The 24,642-nt window shown below is 38.4% G+C and overlaps 1 protein-coding gene across 13 annotated transcripts in view; it reads right to left on the bottom strand.

Moving 5' to 3' along the window:
* The window catches only part of SMIM14 (small integral membrane protein 14), a 66,161-nt gene extending 43,082 nt beyond the window's left edge, over positions 1-23,079 (bottom strand). For 3 of the 13 annotated variants that reach the window (XM_053672331.1, XM_053672332.1, XM_053672333.1), the window contains exons 1-4: positions 22,816-23,072; positions 22,128-22,262; positions 15,471-15,622; positions 13,552-13,609 (exon numbers count right to left, since the gene is read on the bottom strand). Coding sequence is in view for 2 of the 13 variants with exons in the window: in XM_037138024.2 (XP_036993919.2) it covers positions 22,816-23,060 (245 nt within the window). In the remaining 11 variants the exon portion in view is untranslated. Of the gene's footprint in view, positions 1-13,551; positions 13,610-15,470; positions 15,623-22,127; positions 22,263-22,815 lie in introns of all 13 variants that reach the window. The other 10 variants (XM_053672334.1, XM_053672335.1, XM_037138028.2 and 7 more) reach the window with 9 other exon arrangements.
* Positions 23,080-24,642: the final 1,563 nt, after the last annotated feature.

The raw sequence follows: 24,642 nt of genomic DNA, 5'->3' as shown, positions 1-24,642 counted from the left end.
GCCACCTGCTATGCTGAAGTGGAATAAGTGGGTTGAAAAACAAAATTATCTTGCTTTTATTCTTCTTTCTTAAATGTCTGTATAGCTCACATTTCGATGTTTAATGTTAGAAGTGTTTTGGGTCTTTATACTCATGTAGCAGTTTGATGATGTTTTTGTGACAAGAAATATACCATAGGAATTTAACTCTTACTTTTATCAGAACTGGTTTCTTTATTCATTGTTTCACTTAAAGTCACAGTTTCCAAGAACCTATTAGACATTAAGTGAGGACTTACTCTACTAGCAAACTGACTTTTATACAGAAAGGGAGACTTGTTTTTATAACTCATTAGGAAAAAAAAGCTTAAGTGCAGGAACCTATCTTACTCATCATCACACTGCAAACAGCTCCCTCACTGAGTAAGGCACAGCAACGAATAAATATTTAACTTTACAAAGGTTTTGCTCTATGGATCTATATATGCCAAGAAAAACATAAATCAACTAGAATTTTAAAAATTACATCAGTTTTAATGAGCCTCTCCAGTAAAATGAGAAAATATACCATAACAGGACATTCAAAACAGTGCTACGCTTCTATGGAACTTTCTTCATGTAAACTTGAGCTGTTTTAAGTATTATTCAGTTTTTAGTTAATAGTTTCCACTTAAAAGTATTGGGTTGGCCAAAAAGTCCATTGCCTTTTTCTGTAAAGTAAAAGACACATTTTTCACCTTCACCAATAACTTTATCGATTTGGGTATTTCAAGTATGTTGGCTATCTCCCCAATTGACTTCTAGTGGGTAGAGGCCAGGGGTGCTGCTAAACATCTTCCAACAGATAAGGCAGCCCCAGAGTAAAGTGTTATTTCTCCAAATTGTCAACAGTGCCAAGAACCTTCCCATGTGACTTTTGACATATTCCATCACAGCACCTTCTACATACACTGCACAAATCTTTTTTCACATTGCAGCTACATTTTTACCTTTCCTGAAATAATAAAACATAATATTCCCTGGCTGGTGTAGCTCAGTGGATTGAGCTCGGGCTGTGAACCAAAGGGTCACCAATTTGATTCCCAGCCAGTGAGCGTGCCTGGGTTGCAAGCACACAATAATAAATTAATTAAATAAGTAAGATCAAGTAAATGAATTAATTAAAGCAATAGTATGCCAAAATGTTGCATATTTTCTTCCATCTTCAATATTAAAATGGCTGCACAAAAATTCACCTATTTTTTTAAAAGATTTTATTTAATTTAGAAAGAGGGAAAGGGAGGTAGAGAGGGAAACATCAACGTGTGGTTGCTTTTCATGCCTTCTATTGGGGACCCGGTCTGCAACCCAGGCATGTGCTCTGACTGGGAAATGAACCAGTGACCCTTTGGTTCACAGGCCAAAACTCAACCCACTGAGCCATCCCAGCCAAGGCTAAAAAAATTCATCCATTTTGACACTTTTTAAAAATGCAGGCTGATATGGCAGCTGTCACAATACAATCTAAGAAAATTGCTCTGAATGAAGCTAAGACAACTAAGCACTACTGAAGCCATCATACAAAAAAATGTAATAGACTTTTTGGCCAACCCAATACTTGATTTTTTTAAAAAAAATTGAGTGGAAACAGTTTTCCTTTGGCTGGACCTCAGAACAAGTGTCAATGCACAACAGCAGCTAAGCATTAGAGCAGAAAACTGAACCAACCCCACTCCACATTTAAATCCCTTGGTGTCCAGAGACGCAAGAAGCTGCTCTATCCTGGGCAGGACAGAAGTGAATTACTCAATCAGAAGTCTGGTAAAGCAGCCTAGAAGAGGACCCGGACAGAAAGTAATTTAAAACAATGCTTTTGCCTTTCATGTTTCAGAGGAGTTATCTGCCTCCCCAACATATATCCCTAGTGTGAGAACAATGTTAAATAATATCTAGGGCATGGGCTTGACCCTTGAAGACAACCAGTGTTATTGCTATTGGTTACAAAAGCCCTAAATCATAAACATATGAACCATGCATTGAAAAAATTCATGAAAATTGAAGTTAGGTGATAGGAACTGGGGAGTTCCTACATAATTTTACTTCTTGAAAATCTCTGTAAGCAGAATTTAATTTATATATCAGGATTTTCCTATTATAATTTTGTGATAGCAATCTGACTCTGGGCCTAAATTAAGCAACAGTTTATAGGTAATGTTTAAGGTGGCATAAAGTCAAATGCTGAATACATGTGTATGCAAAACCAGTGCACACATCTAAATCTCTCAAACCAGCCACTCCTACACAACGCTAAATACAGAAAAGTAGGAAAATAATGCACTCTGGGAGTTATGCTGGGAGGGCAAACACAATTCCCCGTATCCCACAAATCCGGGTCATTCTCTCCATCCATAACCAACAAACACACCTTTCCTGGTACAGTTCAGCTGTATTAAGTCAGTTGAGTCATCCTGTTTCTACATGTACTAAGAGAATTTTCCAGGGCTGTTAATCAATTTATTATCTGCTGTTAACAACCTTAAACACTCCAGCTCATGCTGGGTGGGTTTAGTTTACCTTATATCGTCGCTGAGAAGTCAAATTTAATTGCCTGGTTAAAACTGTGGAAAAGGTGAAAAAGTAGATACTGCAGTTTTGTTACAGCATGTTTTCTAAAATTATAACATGGAACTACACGCTTATATATAGAATTGATTCCTTGGGAAATAAACTTCTTCAAAGTGGTTCTGAATGAGGCCAAACACTCTTAGCAAGAAATAGTAAAACAGCAAAGTTATCAGTGATAACCTCCAAAAGTACACAGTAAAATGAGAAATGTCAACCTTCCCATTCTTCTCTCCCCAATTTTCCCCCCTTTCCCCAAAGGTACCATAGTTAACAGTCTGGTATGAAAAATTCCAGGTGTTTTTATACATAATTACATCCTCAGAAATATACACATACACATGCATCACTTTGGTGGGTTTCATGACATTATATTATTCGTGTCTGTAACTTGTTTTTCCCTAACAAAAAAAGCCTCAGAGACCTTCAATACATAAGGCTCTACCTCATTCTTTTTAATACTCCAAAATTATGAACATTTGATTTTAGTATCCCCTTAGTAGAAATTACTAAGCGCCTTTCAAATTTTTTGTTAACATAATACTGTAAGAAAAGTCTTTGTGCCCAGCCCTGACTGGGGTAGCTCTGTGGGTTGGGTGTCCTCCTACAAACCAAAAGGTCGCCAGGTCAATTCCAGTCAGGGCACAGGCCTGGGTTGAGGGCCAGGGCCCCAGATGGGGGCCTGCAAGAGGCCACCAATCAAGGTTCCTTCTCTTTCTCCCTCCCTTCCTCTCTCTCTAAAAATAAATAATAAAATCTTTTTTAAAAAGTCTTTGCGCCCATATTTCTGTGGGACAGTGTACAAAAAAATTAAATCTCTAGGTCTAAAGGCATTCACTGAAGCCTTTACCAATTTTATCAACAGCACATAGTACAAACTGCAAATTGTATAACATAGTATTTACATACTATTACTATTACTATCACTAATAGTGCAATTACATATGGATATGCTCAATTTAAAACATTTTTTGCCAGGATGTCAGTACCAAAAATATATATTTCATTGGCTTTATTTCCTAATTCTAATGAGACTATTCAGCTTTTCAAGTTTATTAACATTTACACTTATTTGTCAAACTTTTTGTTTTATTGATTTTTCAGAGCTCTTTATATTATTGAGTATTAATCCACTGATACATTATAATAATATTGAGAACTTTTTTATAGGTTTACTTCCCTTCCTTCCAAGTGGTACCAAAACCAGAATAATAAGGGATCTATTTTCACACATTTTTCTACTTATCTTCTCAGACTACTAGCAATAAAATTGCAAACCACAGAAATATAAATTTAAATCCTAATACAGCAAGTGAAAATAATAATCAATGATAATACAAAATATTATTTGGAAAGTGTTTTCATTTTCTTTAATTTTTTTTAACAAATAGATTTCTTCTAGGGACATGCTGTAGGAACTGAAGGTTACTGATAAACCCTGAATTTTCTTTTGACAATTTTACTTCTACTCTTATTTTGGACCCTTTTTAAAAAAAATTTATCTTTAGGGGGAAGGGAAGGAGAAAGGGAGAGAAATATCAATGTATGGGACCTCTTGTGCATTCCCTGCTGGGAACTGACCTGCAACCCAGGCATGTGCCCTGACTGGGAATCGAACTGCGGTTGTTTGGGTCGCAGGCTCATGCTCAATCCACTGAGCTACACCAGCCAGGGCTGGACCTATTTTTTGTTGCCACTGGAGTTAAGGACTCACATAAAGGGGAAAAATGTCTTTGAAGCCATTAAAGACTTAGGGGGAAAAGTGTTTATATGTCTATGTGTGTGAGAGAAAGTTCACTTTGGTTTCTTTTACAGAAGAAAATATTTGATTTGGGACATATGCTTTTAAAGAAGCTATTATACTATTTTTATTACATTTTTACTTATTTTTTAGAGAGAGGGGAAGGGAAGAAAAAAGACAGGGAGAGAGACATCAATGGGTGGTTGTCCCTGGCGTGCCCCCCCCCCAGGGACCTAGCTCCCAAACCAGGCATGGGCCCTAACTGGGAACCAGTGACCCCTGGGTTCACAGGCCCACAGTCAATCCACTGAGCCACTCCAGCCAGTGTAGGAAGCTACTGTATTCTAAATGTCTTTTCTAAAAAAGGCATATTTTGTAAGTACCTAGAGGTAACAAAAACTCCCAAAATAAAAGTCAACATAGATTTCAAGATTATAAAATTTTCAAATTTTTAACACATTTCAAAATAGTAAATATTTTAAAAATATATTTTAACACAAAATTCTTGGGAGAATGAGTCATGAATTTTTAAAGCAAATAATCCAATCATATAATAGATTGACCCACAACAGTTCTCACATTAATTTGGAATGGAACTACCATTACATGACTTTTACCTAAGATGGCCTTATTTATTTCTTGCTTTACCAATAGCTAGCAAATTTCCTTCCATTAGGCAAATGTAACAGAAGAAAAAAAATTTAAATACAACAGGACTAAGAATGATATGGTCATAAGATCTGAATAAGACAAAACCCTGCCCTGGCTGGTGTAGCTCAGTGGATTGAGCACGGGCCTGCAAACCAAAGGATTGCGGTTCGATTCCCAGTCAGGGCACATGCCTGGGTTGCAGGCCAGTTCCCAGCGGGGGACGCAAGAGAGGCAACCATAAACAGATATTTCTCTCCCTCTCTCCTTTCCTTCCCCTCTAAGATAAATAAATAATAATAATAATAATAAAAAGAAGTTAAAACAAAAGACAAAACCCTGAAGATAATTAAAAATTAAGGACTAGTAAGAAAACATAAATAAATCTCCTAGGTGTTTAAGAGATCAAAGAGTTAAAATAGCTGAGAGCCTATAAATTTTTTTAAATAGGTAAAGCCCAAGAAAAAAATAATTCCCAAAAGAGGAACTATAGCTAATTAACAAACATTTTTTTAAAGATCACATTAAGTCATCTAATATATGCAAATTAAAATGTGAACCTTCACCTAAAAACAAAACACAAAAATACAATGGAAGGTTTCATCATGCATAACTTTTTCTATAGTTAATGCTACAACCCTTCTGAAATGTAGTTTTTAATCAAGAACTATAAAAATGATCGTATCAATGCATGTTATTTGTGGCTTGCTAAAATACTCCCATGGTAAGAAAAGGGGCAAATCCTCCTTACAGCATTCCAAATATGAGTAGGTTTACCTCCCTCTAGGAGGTGAAGCTCAACCCTCCCCAACCCTGAATGCAGACTAGACTTAGTAACTCACTTTAAAGGATAGAGTACAGAAAAAGAAGGCAGCTTTATAGTAGAGAAACCTAGCAAGCACTGCCTTAACCAAAAGAATGAGGTAAACACAGTTAGTGATGTTGTGTCGACATCATGTGCCCTTTGACATGATGGGATAAGAAGGGCGCTTCGCTTCTGTGGTACTCTTCCCAAAAACCTTAACACAAAGTCAAATCATGAGAAAAGTCATCAAACCCAAACTGAGGGGAATTCTACAAACCATCTGGCTAATAGGCCTCAAAACTATCAAGGCCATCAAAAACAAGGAAAGCCTACAAAACTATCACAGACCAGAGGAGACAAAGCACACTGACACTACTTCCAGGAATGTCCCTGTAAATGATAAAAAGAAGTAGATTATTACTGACATTTTACGTAAGTTAGCAATATTGGGTAATGTACCATTAATTCCACAATCATCCGCTGTTCTCCAGAAACACTTGGAGACTGTCCTCCCTGTAATTCTACTAAGAGGCTTAGTAATTAATTTTTATTTGAGGAAGAGCTAGGCATTCTGTCTTCCCATGCAAGCACTCCATCCCTTTATATTTTATGACCGGTGAGTCTCTGGCCCCTGCTGCCCCAGCTCCACTGTGGACTCAACATAAACCGAACGCATGACTTGGAAAAGTCCTCTCCTTTGTTTTTTCTTTTTTTAAAATGTTTTACTGTGTTTTTTCCATTTAGCTCCCTTCTACTCCCCTCCCCGCACCTTTCCTTTCTTTTTAAACAAATCCTCCCTGGAACCCCATCAAAATATAACAAAACATCAGCTTATCCTTTACATACCTCAGATCCATTCCTTACTAAGAAAAAAAGAAAAGCAATCAGTTCTAAAAACCCAAAATATGACTTGTCAACTTCATTCCTCCTTTATTTTGAATACTGAAAATATGAACTCTTACTTAACCTCCCTACTTTCTTGCCAATCTCCAGTTTCCTCTCTTCTTCAATAAAGGTTAGTTCCCTGCTCCTGCTTCCAAAAGCAATATTACTAAGAAATTCATTTCACTCACAAGCAATGAGTCAAAGATCCAGTATGCTCAATGTGAAATTCCTGTGGTTAAGAGGAAAAATTATGTAGAATTACTATACGCCCAAAATTTAAACCTACGGAAGAATTACTCTACATTAAAATGATTATATTGGTTCTGTTAAAGGTGATCAGATGTACTTTTCCTCATTGTTTTCCTACTTGCCTATACTACATTTTACTTTATGAATCAAATTAATATACAGGGTTGGGCAAAAGTAGGTTTACAGTTCTGAGCACACAAAAGTTCAGTTTTGTGTTATTATTTTTTATTATATTATTTCCATACTAACTGTAAATCCCCTGTTGCCCTAACCTGTATTTACACTAGGTATGTAAATGTGTCACCTTTGTAAACATTTACATACATATGGATACAAAAGATTCTACCCAAAGTAAATACTAAAGGTTGATGCCAAAACCTCCACACATGAATAACCGAAAGATAAATTTTTATCTATGGACAGATGCTTCTAAATGGTCTAAAACATTAAGGATTTAAGTATTTAAAAATAATTTAGAACTGGTTGCCTCTGCAAAGGGGCTAGGGCACAGAACTAATAAAAAATATTTCATTGTACACCATTTGTGTCTAAACTATTCATAAAATATTAACTTTTTTGAGAGAGAGAGAGGAAGGGAAAGATACAGAGAAACATCGATTTGTTGTTCCACTTATTTATGCATTCACTGGTTCATTATTTTATGTGCTCTGACTGGGGATTGAACCCACAACCTTGGCATATAGGGCTGATGCTCCAACCAACTAAGCTTCCCAACCAGGGCCAAAATATTAACTTTTTATAACAACCGCCATCATTTAAAGTAAGCTTCTTGTTCTTCCCCCTACCAGAAGGGACAAGTAATTACATTATCAATTTTCCCTTGAACGGAATATCCTAAATTGTCTTAGCCCTCTATCTGTCCCTCTGTCCTCACTGAATTTGTTGGATCAAGTTAATATATGATAAAAAAAATCTAAACTCTACAATTAAATGTGTTACAAAATGAACCAAATCACATCATCAAGAAACAACCAAATATAAACAGATCATATAATAGATACTTCTAAAGTCAGCCTTCACCCTAAATCTGAGGTAATCATTCTTTGCAAAATCAATTATCAAAGTGTACCTTTCTCTTCCCCTGCTGGCAGCTGTACCTATTCTCCCCCTGCTGGCAGCTTTAACAGTTAAGAGAATCAAATTACAGAAACAACTGTGTACATATCACCAACTATTAATGTTGGTATAATGTTTTGTCCAATTGAGTTTAAAATAAAGGCAAATGATAATACATATTTAAATCCATTATATTTATCTATTTATTGATTTTTAGAGATAGGGGAAGGGAGGAAGAGAGGGAGAGAAACACTGATGTATTACAGATACATCAATCAGTTGCCTCCAGCAGGCCTCCAACTGAGGACCTGGCCCGCAACCCAGGCATCTGCCCTGACTGGGAATCAAACCAGTGACCTTTCGGTTTGCAGGCCAGCACCCAATCCACTGAGTCACACCAGCCAAGGCTAAATTCTTTTAAAAACACGCATAAAACAGAAGGAAAAAAGATAAAAGACAAGGACTTAAGTTTTGTTTCTGGTGTTTTTCCAGGGCACACCCACAAATCAAAGACACTGGGATACATACTATAGCTCAGATGGCAAGTAGAAAAAACAGGTGGAGAGAGAAGAGGGAAAAGATAATCAATATTACAACCCAGTAAATAAGAAATGAATTCTTCTCCCTGGCTGGTGTAGCTCAGTGGATTGAGCACGGGCCTGCGAACCACAGGATTGTGGTTTGATTCCCAGTCAGGGCACATGCCTGGGTTGCAGGCCAGTTCCCAGTGGGGGACTCACGAGAGGCAACCATACATTGATGTTTCTCTCCTTCCCCTTCCTCTCTAAAGATAAAAAATTGTTTTAAAAATCTAAAAAAAAAAAAAAAAAAAAAGAAATGAATTCTTCTTTCTCAAATTTTCTGAGCATGCCAACCCTAAAATGTATTTATATTTGTATATCAAAACTTGATACACAAATAAGGAAGAAAAGGATCAGTATTTCAATAAATGGTCCCAGGAAAACATGCTAGCAATTGAAAAGGAAAAAGATCCAGCAGCAATTCTAGAAGACAATTTAGGTGAATATTTACTCGACCTTTGTGGAAGAATTTCTTATGGATATAGACAGTGGAAAATATCAACAAATTTGTATCCTAAATCTGTGTGAACAAAAAATAATCCCAAAATAAGAGCAAAAGACCAAAGGAAAAAACACATTCCACTAATACAGTTAGCAAAGACATCTTAATAACACAGAGCATATGCAAACAGTCTTAAATAAGTTAGACATTGAATTTGAGATTACAAACTATAATGTTTGTGACAATACAAATCCAGAAGGTAAAAAAATGTTGATAGCCTCTGAATAATTTACAGAACAACCAAGAACTCTGAACAGTGATTGGATTAAATTACCTTTAGCAATGACTTATTTTTTAAAAGATAACTACAATGTTGGGCCTACGAACCAGACAATCGCGGTTCGATTCCCAGTCAGGGCACATGCCTGGGTTGCAGGCCAGTTCCCTGCAGGCCAGCTCCCAGCAGGGGATGCACAAAAGGCAAAAGGCAACCATACATTGATGTTTCTCTTCCTCTCTCCTCCCTTCCCCTCTAAAGATTAAAAAAAAAAAAAAAAAAAAAAAAAAGATAACTACAATGTCAATTATCACAACTAAAGAGTCCTTAACTTTGAAAAATCCCAGTAAGTATTTTCAATATTAAAGAGAGCTAATGCCTGGGATCCAGCTGGAAACAATGCTGCAAAAGTGGAGATCCAGACACAGTGAAAGATCCACCAGTTGAGTAACTGCTGAAGCCTGCTGATGGGTACATAGGAGTTCCTTTTACTACTCTTTCAGCATAAAAAATTTCAAATACATCTGTTATTTTTAAAATACATTTTTTTCTTAAAACAAAAACTCACTGCTCCCCCCCCATAAAAACATGAAAAACCCAGGGCTCTTCTTGAGAAAGCAGGGATAACCAAGGCTGATTCAAGGTCAGAAGATGAAAATCTCTCTACTAAGATTTTAAGAAGTTGATTTATGATGAAATTTTCTTTGCAAGTAGCCTGCAAAATCTTTACACTAATCAAGAACAATGTCAAAATTACTTCCATTTAAAAAATAAAAATAGAAACCCATAGCAAGAGCAAAATACAGTAACAATTTAGAATGTATGTAATTTGTCTTTGCAAGACAGAAAATAGAGATGCTGGCCAATGAATTGGGAAACTCAGAAGCATTTATCTAAAAAGCATCAATTCTATTAATTAGAGCTCCAAAGTTATAAAACCAAGGAAGTGAATCATATGCTAGAACTGTCCCCCAGGACATTCACAGAGCCTACACTTGAGTTTGCTTGCTACTCTATTTTTCAGCCTTATTCCAATTATATCACAGAGGTAATTATTCACCTTTAAAAATAATGTTTTTCTAGGCCAAGATGGAGACGTAGATGGAGGATCCACCTCGCCTCTGTGCACAACCAAATCTAAGAACAACTATTTTTAACAGCAGTCACAACCAAGCCACACGGAAAATCGACAATACGGAGTCCAAAGGACAACTAGATACTCGGCTGGACCGGTACGAGGAGCGAGGCCAGCAGCGGAGCAGGTTAGCAAGAAAAAATTCCCGGGGCGGTGCGCGGCGCGCGCAGGCAACCGAGGGCACTGATGGCCAGCCAGCTGGCTGCCGGAGCGCACAGGGAAGAGGTGCGGCGGTCGGTCGGTCGCGCGCATTTACGTGGGTAGAAGCCAGTGAGAAGGGAAGCCGGTGCGGGGCAGCAGGCTCGCGCAATTCCGATCGGATAAACCCCAGGCCTGCGGAGTGACTGGAAACGCTGGGCTAGCGGAGAGGAACGCCATTGCTCCCTCTCTGACCCCGCCCCCACACACAGCGTCACAAACCAGCGACCTGGGTCGCCCCGTCCTGGTAAACAACTAAGGCTTCGCTCCGCTCACTTAACAGCGCGAACAGACCAAAAATGGCTCTAGGACAACTCAGAGCCCCAGAACCAATAGACCTAAGTGATGAAGAAATAGCCAGTCTTTCAGATGCACAGTTCAAAACACTGGTTATAAGGATCCTTACAGAACTGGTTGACATTAGCCACAAATTAGAGAAACATATGGAAGCTAAATTAATTGAAATGAATGGGGATACAAAAGATTCCAATAGTAATGGAAAGAAAATTGGGACTCAAATCAAGGGAGAGAACCAGAAGGAAGAAAAAAATGATCAAACAGAAAGGAATGAAGAAATAAGAATTCAGAAAAATGAGGAGAAGATTAGGAACCTCCAGGACATCTTTAAACGTTCCAACATCCGAATTATAGGGGTACCAGAAGGGGGAAAGGCACAACCACCAGTTGAAAACTTATTTGAACAAATAATAAAGGAGAATTTCCCCAAGATGGCAAAGGAAATAGACTTCTGAGAAATCCAGGAAGCTCAGAGAGTCCCAAAGAAGTTGGACTCAAGAAGGAACACACCAAGGCACATCATAATTACATTAGCCAAGATTAAAATGAAGGAGAGAATCTTAGAAGCAGCAAGAGCTAAGGGGACAGTCACCTACAAAGGAGTTCCCATCAGACTGTCAGCTGATTTCTCAAAAGAGACCTTACAGGCAAGAAGGGGCTGGAAAGAGGTATTCCAAGTCATGAAATCCAAAGATCTACAACCAAGATTGCTCTACCCAGCAAAACTTTCATTTAGAATGGAAGGACAGATAAAGTGCTTCTCAGATAAGACCAAATTCAAGGAGTTCATCATCACCAAGCCCTTATTATATGAAATGTTAAAGGGACTTACCTAAGAAAAAGAAGATAAAAAAGATGAACAGTGAAAGGACAGCAAACTCACAGTTATTAAGAACCACACCTAAAACAAAAGCAAACTAAGAGGATAGCTAGATCAGGAGCAGAACCATAGAAATGAAGATCTCAGGGAGGGTTAGCAATAGGGGAGTGGGAGGAGGGGAAGGGGGGAGAAGGTACAGAAAATAAGTAGCATAGACAGTAGATAGAAAATACATAGGGGGAGGGTAAGAATAGTAGGGGAAATACAGAATCTAAAGAAATTGAGACACATGTTCATGAACTAAAGGGGGAAATGGTGGGGGAGGGGTATGCAGGGTGGAGGGGAAGGGAGGGGGGAATAGAGCAAATGTAATGGCATAATCAATAAAAAAAAAAAGAAAAAAATTCAGATGTGTGATCATGTGAGGACCTGCATGTTTATTAAATGCTATGTTTTAGTTTAAAAAAAATAAATAAAATAAAAATAATGTTTTTCTAGAAATAACTTTCTGACCCCAAGTTTTTACCCAGTGGCCAATCTGGAAAACTGATCAACCAGATGAGCAGAGACATTACAAAACTCTGGCTACCTTTAATATTAAACAGAGAGAACAAAATGTCTATCACTTACTATACACTAATGTCTATAGTTGGGATTACTTTTATCAGATCACCCAACATCTCAATGTAATAAGGTGTTCAAATTCACTCATATATAATTATTTGCAACATACTCATTTGCTTTTTTCTTTTATCTGAAATGAATTTCAACCAAACACAGCCATACCTTATAATAGTTTATATTTGCCTGCAGCTTTACTACTTTCACATCCTAATAACCACCCTTCTGAAAAAGTCTAAGCAGAAAAATCATCCCTGTTTTAAAATGACTAAAATAGAGTTAAATAAGCCAGCATTTTTACCATGGTAACACGTCTGGTATGAGACAGACCTTGGACAGGAAGTCGCAGTGTCAATTCCTGACCAGGACTCATTCCGCATCAGTCACATATGACAAACCATGCTAGTTACATGTTTCACCCTTATAAAGAAACTTTAAAGCAGTACAGAAATCAGAAAACTATCAACTCACTTCCTATTACTACTCATGACATACTTTTCTTTTAAACTACATTTTCATCTCTGATGGAAAGTGGGCAAGAATACAGATTCAAATCAATCAATCATTTGCTAAAAACTGTACTAAAGCTACACATGAAAGAAGTTAAAGATTTTTTAAATTCTTACTTTTTGAAATAAATCCCATATATACCCTAAATCACAATTATATGTGATTACAAATTCTTTGAATTCTATCATAACATTTTTAAAATTTCAAATTAATAGCCAAGCCATTATAGTTACAAATTTCATATAATATTCCCTACACTGATCCAATTAGGAGACCATATATTGTTCCACCTAGAAGTAGCCATTTACAAGAGTAAAATACAGTAAAATCACCTCTGAAATTCTTAAAATATTTTTATAGGATAACAAAAAACTTAGACTCTTTCAGAGGGCACACTATTCAAAAGAGATTATAGCAAGCTAAAAAAAATGACAAAGTGTTTACTTTCTATAGGGTGGAATGGGGATGTATCAAGGAAACAAGGTCAGTACAGAAGAACAGAAAAGTCTGTGCAAGATATCACTGTACAGATCACATATAGATTAGAAAATGCTGCCCTCATTTATTCATCTTCAACAAATGACAACTTCACAAGTGGTACTCTTAAAACTTTGGGGATGCATCAGTTCTCACCTTCTCATTTAAGGAGGAAAGAACTGAGGCCCAGAGAGCTTCAGTGGCTTACCCGAAGTCACGCAGCAGAGGTGGGATTCAAACCCGTGTCTTTTCTCGCTTCTCCTTTCCTGAAAAGGATACAACTAATAAGTCCTTAGGGGACTAACCAAGTAACTGGCAGAAGAGTTCTGAAGAGGATACAGAAAAACTGAGAGGCACAGCCCCCTTTGGTTTTTGCTCTTGCAGAGCAAGAGCTGGCAATCAAGTTCATTATTAATTGTATGATAATGAGAACAATTAAATACCAATATCATTAACCAAAATAAATGTCACAGACAAATCAACTTCTTCGATAACCTTTGTGGTAAAAGTTCAAATTCAAAGAAAAGAAGCTTAACTCTTCAAGGCCATCAAGAATTTACTTAGCTCTTTAATTATTCTCCAAGACTCTGCAGCACAGGACTCTATTAAATGTCCACCCAGGGGTTGTCACCATTTTTCTGGAAACTCCTGGTTACTATGACCCTATTTTCCTATGTCTTGGACATTACCTTCTTCCCTCAATGACTTTTTTTTCTTCTCAGTATGTGATCATATTCTAGGAATCGACTTGGGCAATACTTGCTAAAACACCATGGGACAGCAGAAAGAATGTGTCTTAATGACTCAAGTTATGGCACTGCTACTGAGAATGGATAAATTACTTAGCCTTTCCATGACTTCAGTTTCTCTATCTATAAAACAGGAGTGGTAACTGAAACTATTCATTTAAAAAGGTTGTTAAGAGGATCAAGTGAAAATTTGTAAGAGTGCTTTATAAACTGTAAAAATGCTCTGGGCCGACTCAATTCTAAGCCCCTAGATCTGAAATGTATCTTCAACCCTCAGCCCAAGTTCTCTGTATACTGCTTTGGAGTGTTTGTATTCCCCTGGGGCTCAGCTAACACTCTTGGGCATAAAAGAGAAAGGGAAAAAAGAAGTCTTCTGTTCTGAATCTTGGTCCCTCACCTAAGAATGTCCTCTCCTTCCCTGGCTAGTCCTTACTCCTGCACAATCTGATTGATTCTCTCAAGGTGCAGGTGTAAAGTTTATTATAAATAAGCAAATAAAGGGAAACCTTTCAACTGAATTATCTTTGATTATATTCAATATCATAACCCAAATTTTCACATTCACAAAATGTTTTCTAAATTTCTACTTGAGCACTTAGTAGTCAAAAAAGAAAATTACATATGCATTTCATTAAAAAAAAGGTACTTAGTACTCATACTCTGAATTAAAACATTTAAACTCCAGGGGGAAAAAGCTGTATTTCATAAGTTTAAAACAGAAAAATTCAACAGAAGATGAAATAAAAATTCCATACTATCCATACTATGTGACCCTAAATTACAACGGATGTAAGTTGCTTGTAATTGTTAAGAAAGCAGTTTTCAACAGCTGTATTACAAAGTAGTAGTGTCTTCTGAAACTGAGGCACATCTCAAGTGATGTTACAAGTTTATGAATGATTTACATCATTCAGATAAATCAGAGTGGAATCTGAACTTTTTTTTCAGGATCATTCTCATTCACTTGCTTGCTTATACGACTTTTGACTCTTTGAGCAGAAGGAATCATGGCCGCTGCTCTCCCAAAGTACTTAACTCAGAGTCTCTCTCAACCATACTACAGCCTAGATGATATATCTGCACACAGATGCACAAATGCCATTCATAACAGGAAAAATGCTTAGGCTCACCGTGATAAAGAAAGCAATGTCATTAAAAAAGGAAACTTGAATAAACACCACAGATTTCAAGCAAGTCAGTTTCTTCTACATTATTTTTGCTAAGAGTAACAAAACAACAAAATATATACTATGTCCAAAAAAATAACTTGTTTAAAAAGTATACTGTAAAAAAAAAAAGTATATTGTACGGTAAAACAAGACAGCAGCCAGAACATTGATCTCTAAGTATGGTGCACATACACTATGAAGATACTTACTGAATCCCTAACTTGATTTGAAGTACCTTTCTTAGCTGTTAAATCTTGAAAGCGCTGCACCTGTAACACTTGTCAATCAATGAGTGCAGTCAAGCAAAAACCAGCTCCATTCTGTATTTTTAGAAAGCTGAGACTCACATCAGTGCTTTGACCTAAGTTTAAAAAGGAAATGAAAATTCGATACGGAAATAACCAATAAGAGGTCACTTTCTCCAAACAAATGCACTGAAGTTGAAAATGTTATATAAATAAAATATAACACTACTGTACACCTAAAAATCATTTTAGTTTAGTAAAATATACACTTTTCCATAAAGTTGAATTTATTTATTTTACTTATCTTTTAATTGATCGATTTGAGAGAGAGATGTGAATTCATGGATTTGCTGTCCCACTTAATTTATGCATTCATTGGTTCATTCTTGTATGTGCTTTGACCCAGGATCAAGCACACAAACTGGAGTGTAGGGAGGACACACTAATCCACTGACATACCCAGCAAGGGTGCCAAGAGCTGAATTTAATTTTAAAAGCAATACACATTTATAGTTTTAAAATTCAAATAAAGGTTAAAAAACAAATAAAACCACAAAAGTGAAATGTACTACCCTCTCCTCAGAGGCAACTTCTATTAATAAAATTCATGTAAATTTTCTAGGTATTTTAGGTAGATGTATACTGTATATACTAGGTTGAATTACTATTAAAATCACTACATTTTGAATCATTAAAATGTCTTAAATATGACTTATTTTGTAGACTAGTTGCTCTAATTAGTCAGAGCCTGGGTTAACTATTTAAAGCCATGGTTCATCACAGTATGTATAATGATGAAAACTGGAAACTACATTAATGTCCAAAGTTAAATAGGTTAGATTATTTAAAATATCTTATAAAAACATGGCCAGCTAAAAATTAAATTTAAGCCCTGGCTGGTGTGGCGCTTTGGACTGAATTCCAGCCTGCAAACCAAACGGTTGCTGGTTCAATTTCCAGTCAGGGCACCTGCCAGAGATGTGGAACAGGTCCCCTGGAGCGGGTGCGTGAGAAGCAACCACACACTGATGTTTCTCTCCGTCTCTTCCCCTTTCTATAAAATAAATAAATAAAATCTTTTTTTCAAAAATCAAGTTAGAAAGCTTCTAAGGCCATAGTTAAACAAAAAAGTGGAATACAAGCCTATGTGGCTTTATATCTCATTTACACCAAAAGACAAATGTTTAAAAAATAAAATACCAGCCCTGGCTGGTGTAGCTCAGTGGATTGAGAGTGGGCTGTAAATCAAAGGATCGCCAGTTTGATTCCCAGTCAGGGCATATGCCTGGGTTGCAGGCCAGGTCCCTAGTGGGAGGCAACCACACATTCATGTTTCTCTCCCTCTCTTTCTCCCTCCATTCCCCTCTCTCTAAAAAGATTTTTTTTAAGTTTTTTAAATAAATAAATACATAATAAAATACCCGAAGGAAATACGTACAGAGATGACTTCTGAATGAGTATATTTTATTGTTGCTGGCTTTATATATTACTATCCTTCACAGTTTTACAATAACAAACATTTTGTGTTTAAAAAGGTAGAGGAAGGGCTATTAGAAATGCATAGCCAAGCTAAGTTTAAATAGAACAAAACAATTCATGAAAGTAGTTCTACTAACATATTCTGACATCTAAAACAAGTACGTTTGTTTATTTAATCCATCTTCCATAACTGTGTAAGCCAAAAAGACTGGTCAACGCCATTGTAATATAAAGTACATGAGCCTGGGGTCATGTACTTTATATTCTAGGTGAAGAGAAAACTAGTCTTGAATAACTTTGGGCAACTTACCCAACCACCCAGAGCCTGTTTCCTCCAGTGTAAATTAGAGAAAACAGTATCTGACTTAGAGGGTTGATGTGTCAGGCAAACATAATACAAAGGAAATCAAGGGACTGGCATATACATCCCATAAATAGTAAATGCTGGTCATCACCAGAGGGAAACTGGGGTAGCAGGAGGTAGAAGAGGATAAAGGGGGGATAAATGGTAATGGAGACACTACTTGGGGTAGTGAACACACAATACGATGCACAAATGATATATTGTAGAACTGTAAACCTTAAACCTATAATAATTTTATTAACCAATGAACCCCCAATAAATTCAATTAAAAATAGTAAGTGTCATTATTATTGATGTTCAGGCAGGTAATTGTTTTTAAATTTCAAACTCAAATAATTTTCAGCCCTCTTTCAAAATGGTTTGAAAGGCCCAAACTGTTCTTTACCTAACTGCAGTTTCTACTGATATGTCCCCAACTACAAAAACAAACATTCACATCATTGGTCTGTGCTGTGTAGACCACAGCATGAAAATGCACTTGAACATACCAAAGGAACACCTTTACTTATAAACCTATAGCAGTAATTGTCTAAGAAGTTTTACAATCTAAAGAACCCTAACATAAACCACAATATAATGAAGAGCCATTGGGAGGAGAGCTTAATTTTCTGCAAAATCTTTTTAACCCATATCTGATGTATCACTATCATCATCCATTTAGATAATTTAGTGTCTTACATTGAGCCTTCTGCTCTAAGTCCTATTAAATTATATGGAAAAGATTACTACAAAAAAAATTTTAGCAACATACTGATTTTTTACAGGTACAGAATAAAATTGAGATTTTTCTTCATGTATTTATTCCATCAACAAGCCTACTGACTGCCTAATCAGTTCTCCCCAACCTCATGGGGCCTCCCAATGGAAGAGGCCAGACAGCCACAGACAATTAAATATGGAAGATAAAGTGATGTCTCAATGGCTGTTTACAGAAGCCTAAGGTGGGTTAGTATAGACCTCTAGTAAAGGTCATATGAGACCTGAACCTTCAAAGAAAAACAGTTAGCCATGCTTAAAGACTAGGAAGAGAGGAAAACACAGTATTTCTCTGAATTCAGTTCCCCACAAAATATCAATGCAACAATTAAATTTAACATTTTAAAAAACTCATTTGGAAAGGGATTTGGCAGTGAGAAATTTATCCAGTTTATGATGATCCAATGGTAGTCCAAATAGTAACACACCTAAATCAAAGGAGAAAATGTAGGAAAAATCCAAATAACTGTACGAGCAGGCAGAAGGCATTAGATGGGCTTTTGGTGTGTGGAATGCAAGGTAATACATAGGGAGGAGAAAATACTCCAAATTTACTCTAAGCCTCATAAGATGATTACTCAAGAGAACAAAGCAAAAAGACCTAGAAGTTCTTGAAGAATGTTTCTTGAGATCATCTCTCAGTTCTACAACTTCAAGCAAAAAGACCAACAAAAACAATGAACTTCTTAAGGATAGGATTAGAAATGGGACAGAAAACATTATCTGGCCCTTAACAAAAAAAACATGGCCTGTGAAAACCAAAGTACTGTGTATAGTTCTAAACACTACAGTTCAAAGACAATAGGGTACAGTGATTAAGAAATCAGGCTTGGGGCCCGGCTGGGTAGCTCAACTGGTTAGAGTGACATCCCGAAAACACCAAGGTCATGGTGCAATCCCTGGTCAAGGCACACACAAGAATCAAACAATGAATGCATAAATAAGTGGAACAACAATCTCTCTCCCCCAAATCAATAAAATTTTTTTTAAAAAAGGCTTGTTCTAAACAAACTTTCTGCCACTCACTATGTATCAGTCCCCTCCTTTATACAAGGGGAGTAGGCATATCTACATCTGAGTTGCTCTACAGTAAAATGAAAAAACACAGAAGTTTTTAACTCAGTACCTGACAGAGTTCCTCAAAATCGTAGCTATCATTATCACTACTATAAAGAAGCATTCTTCCAGGCAAAAGCTATTAAAATATTAAAAGACATTCTTAAACTTTGATGTGTATTAAAATCTCCTGAAGTGCTTGTTGAAAATGCAGATTTCTGTGACCCATTCCTCTCAAGAAATAATTCTGTGGGTCTACAGAAGTATGTGGGCCAAACATCAGGAATTATTGAAGAGAATCAAGGCACTGTCTTATAAAAGGAGCTGAAAAGTAAGGTTCTTCCATAAAGAACTGGCCTAAAATAGACAGTACATTCAATAGGAATACAAACATATTCACCAAGTTCATTCCTTCAACCAACAATTATTGAGTACCTAATATGCAGTAAAAAGGAAAGACAAGGTCCCCATCTGCAGAGTTTAATTTCTACTATGGGAGACAGAATATAAAAAATAAGGAAATTCCTCTCTCTTAAATCCTCCCCTCAACTTCCAGCTTTTAAAACCCTCAGAGGAAGGACCCAGGACACCACTCTCCCTTCTGGGAGCATGTCCATGCCTCTCTTCCTTCTCAGGCTTACATCTCCTAAACTCTAAGGGTCCTCACGACATTTGCTAACAAGGGTGCAGCAGCTGGTCCCAGGCTTACCCCTGAACCTGTCTCCAAGGCCCCCTCTTCTCTGTCTTCCAGCGAGCCAAAGCAGTCCAAGGCTCTCCTGTCTCTTCTTCTATTCTAAGCTCTTCTTTATTTCACTGTCCCCAGCTTTAATACTCTACTCTCCAAATCAAAATAACTAAATAAATAAAAATGAAAATTCCAAATAGTGACACATATTATGTGGAAAACAAGAGAAAGGAGAGGTCAATGCAAGGCAATCCCCCTGAAGACATAACACCTGAACTAAGGCGTGAATTACATCAGGGAATCAGTAGCGTGGAATCACTGGGATAAGGGCAGTGAAGCCTTAGGGTGCAGCAAGCGCAAATGTCCTAAGGCAGGTGCAAGCCTGGCAAGTTGCAGGGACAATGCTAGTGGGGCTGGAACCAAAGATGAAACTGATACAGCCAGGTTCTGCCACAATGATCCAGTGCCAAAACATGCAGTGCCTAGCAAGCCTCGGAAAAGATTTTGGATTTTACTCTAAATGTGATGGGAGGCTTTCAACAAAGGTGCAACGTAATCTGATTTTAAAGGATCTTGCAGGATGTGATACGAGGAATGAACCACAAAAAGCCAAAGTGGAAACAGGTAAACCAGCAGGTTACTGCAGCAGGCGTAGTGAGAGAGGATGATGGTTAGCAGAGGTGGCAGCAGTAGAGATGGGAAGGTGACAGACCTAGAATATTTACTGAACACTGTAACTTAAGGCAAATCAAAGAAAGAGAATTAAGTCACACAACTAGTCACCTGGGACTGATTTTATCCAAGAAACAGATAAAAGGTTTTATTCAGCGATTAAAAGGTTTTAAATAAGTTTTTGGCTAATAGGAACCCAAATGTGTTATCGGCATACTTAGAATACCTCATACCAAGTACTTATCCTTTGACGTTGAGGCGAAGGGGATATTTCCTTCTCTTTTGGCACCACCCATAAAGCACTGGACTGAATGGCACACAGCACAACTCAATGTCAATAAAGCATACTGAGTGGGACTCGTAAAGTAAAATCTTTCAGGATCTTACTGCTGCAAGCACTGTCAGCACTGGAAAGCATACTGTAGCTATGGAACAGAACTAAATCTCTACCTGAATCAAATCACTAAATTAGCAAAACCTTTTTGAAACTTCCATATTGTCAACCCAGGCTATTCTGTGCCTGCTCTCCCCAGAATTGAACAAGAAAAGCCTCACTTTGCCACACAATGCATATTAATTTCTTAAATCTTATATCATCATAAATATTTGGGAGGAAATCTTTTATCTAAGAAAGCAGGTTACAGAAAAGCATGTGTTTTTGTGTAAAATATATAAATGCCAAAAAAGAAGTCCGAAAGGACATAAACCACTGCAAATACTTTGGTGATCTATGGATGGCAGGCATATGGATGACTTTTCTTCTTTTGTGGTGGCCTGCTTCAATGATCACAAATTACTTTGTATAAGCAAAAAAATCAGTTAACATTAGCATAAAAGGTTTTAAAAAAGAACTGCAAGAAAACAATTTCATTTGTCTCAATCAACAGAATTCCAACTGTGGAATTAAGAAAAAGATCTCAACTGCCCACACAGGAGGAAGAAATTTGTTAAGAAGAGGTTCACGTTATACCTACCTCACCAGAACACACCCTTTAAGGTAGTAATCTAAACTCGTAAGAACTGTTCCTGGATTTAATAAGGGGCAATCGATTAGCACATACTTCTGTTTTTCCTTCTCAAAGTTTACCAAAGAAATACCTCAATTTATGAGTTCTGCGGGGAGCGGGGGATGTTCTTTTTAAAAACTAAGTCAGGACAAAAAGGACAGCTGGTGTTTAGGTCTCCCTCGAGCCCTCGAGGGGTGCAGAGGGTGGCGGGGCTTGGCAGCAGGCTACACTACACTGCTTGGCCAGTCACCTGAAGTGAACATAAGTTTTCTGCCACCTGCACAAAACTGGGCAGCGAGTACTCTTCCCAAGGTTCTGGAGACTGAAACAGCTGAGGCACTTTACTGCCGTCCAAGTTACCGTAGGCACAACTGCCAACGATTTCTCACAGCATAAAAACTGGAAGGTCTCTCTTCAACAAACACAGGTATTGGGTGCGTCAATCTAACTCTTGGGTGCGTAAATCTAACTCTCTTGGTGCAAACCCAGTATCTTCTCTTACTGAGGCCACATCTTCGATTTTGCAAACTAGGACAACTGAAAACATCCTACTGACTCTTTACACCTAACAAACATCATTTAGGCTAAAATCTTACACGCACAGAAAGAGCCGCTTTGGAAAACTTTGACTTTAAACGGCAACATGGGACTTCAGCTACTCCGGTAACCAGTTAATCGCACATAATCTGTTCCAATAAAGGGTGCTGCCTCTTTACTGTCAGCTCCGGTTCCACTTACTGAACAAAAAGAAAAAAAAGGGAATCCTTTAAATTTGCAAACACAATAAAGAATGAAAAGCTCCCGCTTTCAGGTGGCTTTTCTCTCATCAAATCTCAACAAGGGCTCATCCCAGCGTCTTCCTCAAACCCGGCAAAGGCTAAAAAACAGAGATATATGATATAGTGTGAATTGGTGGATTTCTCTTTCCAGTTACGTACTGGAAAGTACGTAACTCTTCTTTTACTCCATTATACGCCTCCACCCGAATTGACTGTCTTGCCCTAAAAATAAAACCACCCGGGGCCACCGTCCACTTTCCTGCCAAGCCCCGACTCTGGTTTCTCCTGCAGAGAAAGCCAAATTGCAGGCTTTTCTTCCTCGCTTATCGCAAGGGGACGCGGGTTCGGCAGCAGCGAGTTTCTCCCGGTGCGGAATTGCCAGCCCGACCCGGGAAAACACCGAGCCCAAGAAGCAGCCCCTCTGCCGCAGTCACCGCAGTCCGTGAGAGCCTAAGGACCCCCCCAGGAAAAACCGGGTGAGGGGAAGGTGGGCCGAAGGGGAGACACTCACCCGCCCAGACAACAACCAACGGGGCGGGGAGGATGTGGGCCGGGACCCAGGGTCGGCAGAAAGACCGCCTGGAGTTTCCGGACGCTGCGGGTGCTGCTCTTGGCCTCTGGCTTCCTCCCCTCTTCTGTTTTGGTGCGACTGACCACGTCACTATAAACCACGAGACCCGGATCTACCCGCTTCCGCGGGCGGCGGCGCAACAGATTGCAGAGACTCGAGACCCCAGCAGTCTGTCGGCCGCGCATGCGCACACTCCGCGCCTGCCCAGTGCGTCTGAGGAGGCGGGGACGGTGGCGGGCGTCTCTGAATTTGTGCGGCGGAGGCCGGGCGGGGTTACAGTTCCGGTTGAATGGGGCGAGGCCTCGCGGATGTTCTTTGGTTCCACGTAGCCACTGTTTCTCCGCGCTGAACAGTTTCCTGTAGTGTGCGTCCCCTCTTGCCTAAGCTAATGGCTGTCCTCGACTGGGATCTTTAGAATAGCAGTAGGTGGAGGTGGGCACAGGTTGACGTCTGCTAAAACGGGCTGCAATTGCTGGGATTGTTTGTGATCACTCGTGGCCAGGTGAAATTGGGCATAGAGGATTTTGTTTTAGGTACAAAACTACGTCGAAAGTGGCATTTACCGATCCCCTTAACCCTAACATATTTACACCCAGGAAGCTGGCTAGAATTAAGCTCAAAATTAAGGGGAAGATGTCATTAAAAATGTCTTTCTGGTCTGGAGACAGTGGGGGAGTAAAAGAGAAAAAGCTGTGGTTAGGCAATCAACCTAAGCATTTTAGTACTTTAATCTTAGCATTAGATTAAATACTAAGGTGCTGGAATAAGGATACTGGTTGTGGGGTAAGAACCTCACTTCTCTATAGACCAAGTTGGTGCTTACTACTCTGGCCTCCTTAGTCTTGCTGTTAAACGTTTGGGGGAGAGGAAATTTCCCAATTTGGCAAAATTTAGGGCCACTCTACTGTTAAGGTACATGAATTAGCAAACTAAGTAAAATAGGGTCAGTGGTAAAATTGGAGTTCCAAAGATTTCAAAACATGTCTCTTTATCTACCCTGCAGGAGAAGTGAAAGTTAGCGGCCTTTCTTACCCTGACTCCAGACTTTTCACCTACCCAGACTTCTCCCTCAGCTATGTTATTAATCATCCCAACTAGCTGAGTCACTTTCACAAAATTGGTATCTGCAAGAGTTTTTTTAAGTGGCTGTTGAACACAGGTAAGGATTTCTAGAAAAATTAAAGGTTTCTGGTAAAATTCAAAGTGTTCTAGTTAATTAAAAGTCAAGCTTCTTGGCCTTTAATCTGCAATCTTGAGCTCTATTTACTCAGATTCAGAGCTCTTGAGGTGCAAGAGCTTGAGGTGGTGCAATCTAGTGCCCTAATGAAGTTGGTGGGCTGACCCAGTGGTAAAGGGTCTTTAATCTGTGGAACAGAAAGTCTGGTATGCTTGGGTGCACCCATGTGTTTGAAAACACAGCTGTGTCTAAGAGAACACTATGGTACCTAAGTAGACTTGACCCTGGCTGGTGTGGCTCAGTGGATTGATTGCCAGCTGTGAGCTGATGGGTCACTGTGTTTGATTCCTTGTCAGGGCACTGCCTGGGTTGCAGGCCAGGTCCCTGCAACCAGTTGTTTCAGAGGCAACCAGTTGTGGATTCTCTCACACATCAATGTTCCCTCTCTCTTTCTTCCCCTCTCTCTAAAATAAATTTAAAAAATTTTTTAAAAGACTAGACTAGTATAGGTTATTGCAAAGTTAGCAGTACTTGCTTTATAATGTAGATTACTGGGAAATTATAATGTTAGGATCTCTGGTAGCTCAGCT

Source organism: Artibeus jamaicensis, unplaced genomic scaffold, assembly GCF_021234435.1.
Source record: "Artibeus jamaicensis isolate MK-2021 breed Jamaican fruit bat unplaced genomic scaffold, CSHL_Jam_final contig_76, whole genome shotgun sequence".
In the NCBI taxonomy this organism is placed as follows: domain Eukaryota; kingdom Metazoa; phylum Chordata; class Mammalia; order Chiroptera; family Phyllostomidae; genus Artibeus; species Artibeus jamaicensis.
Note: the sequence above shows the minus strand (reverse complement) of the source record. Positions and strands in the feature narration are given on the sequence as shown.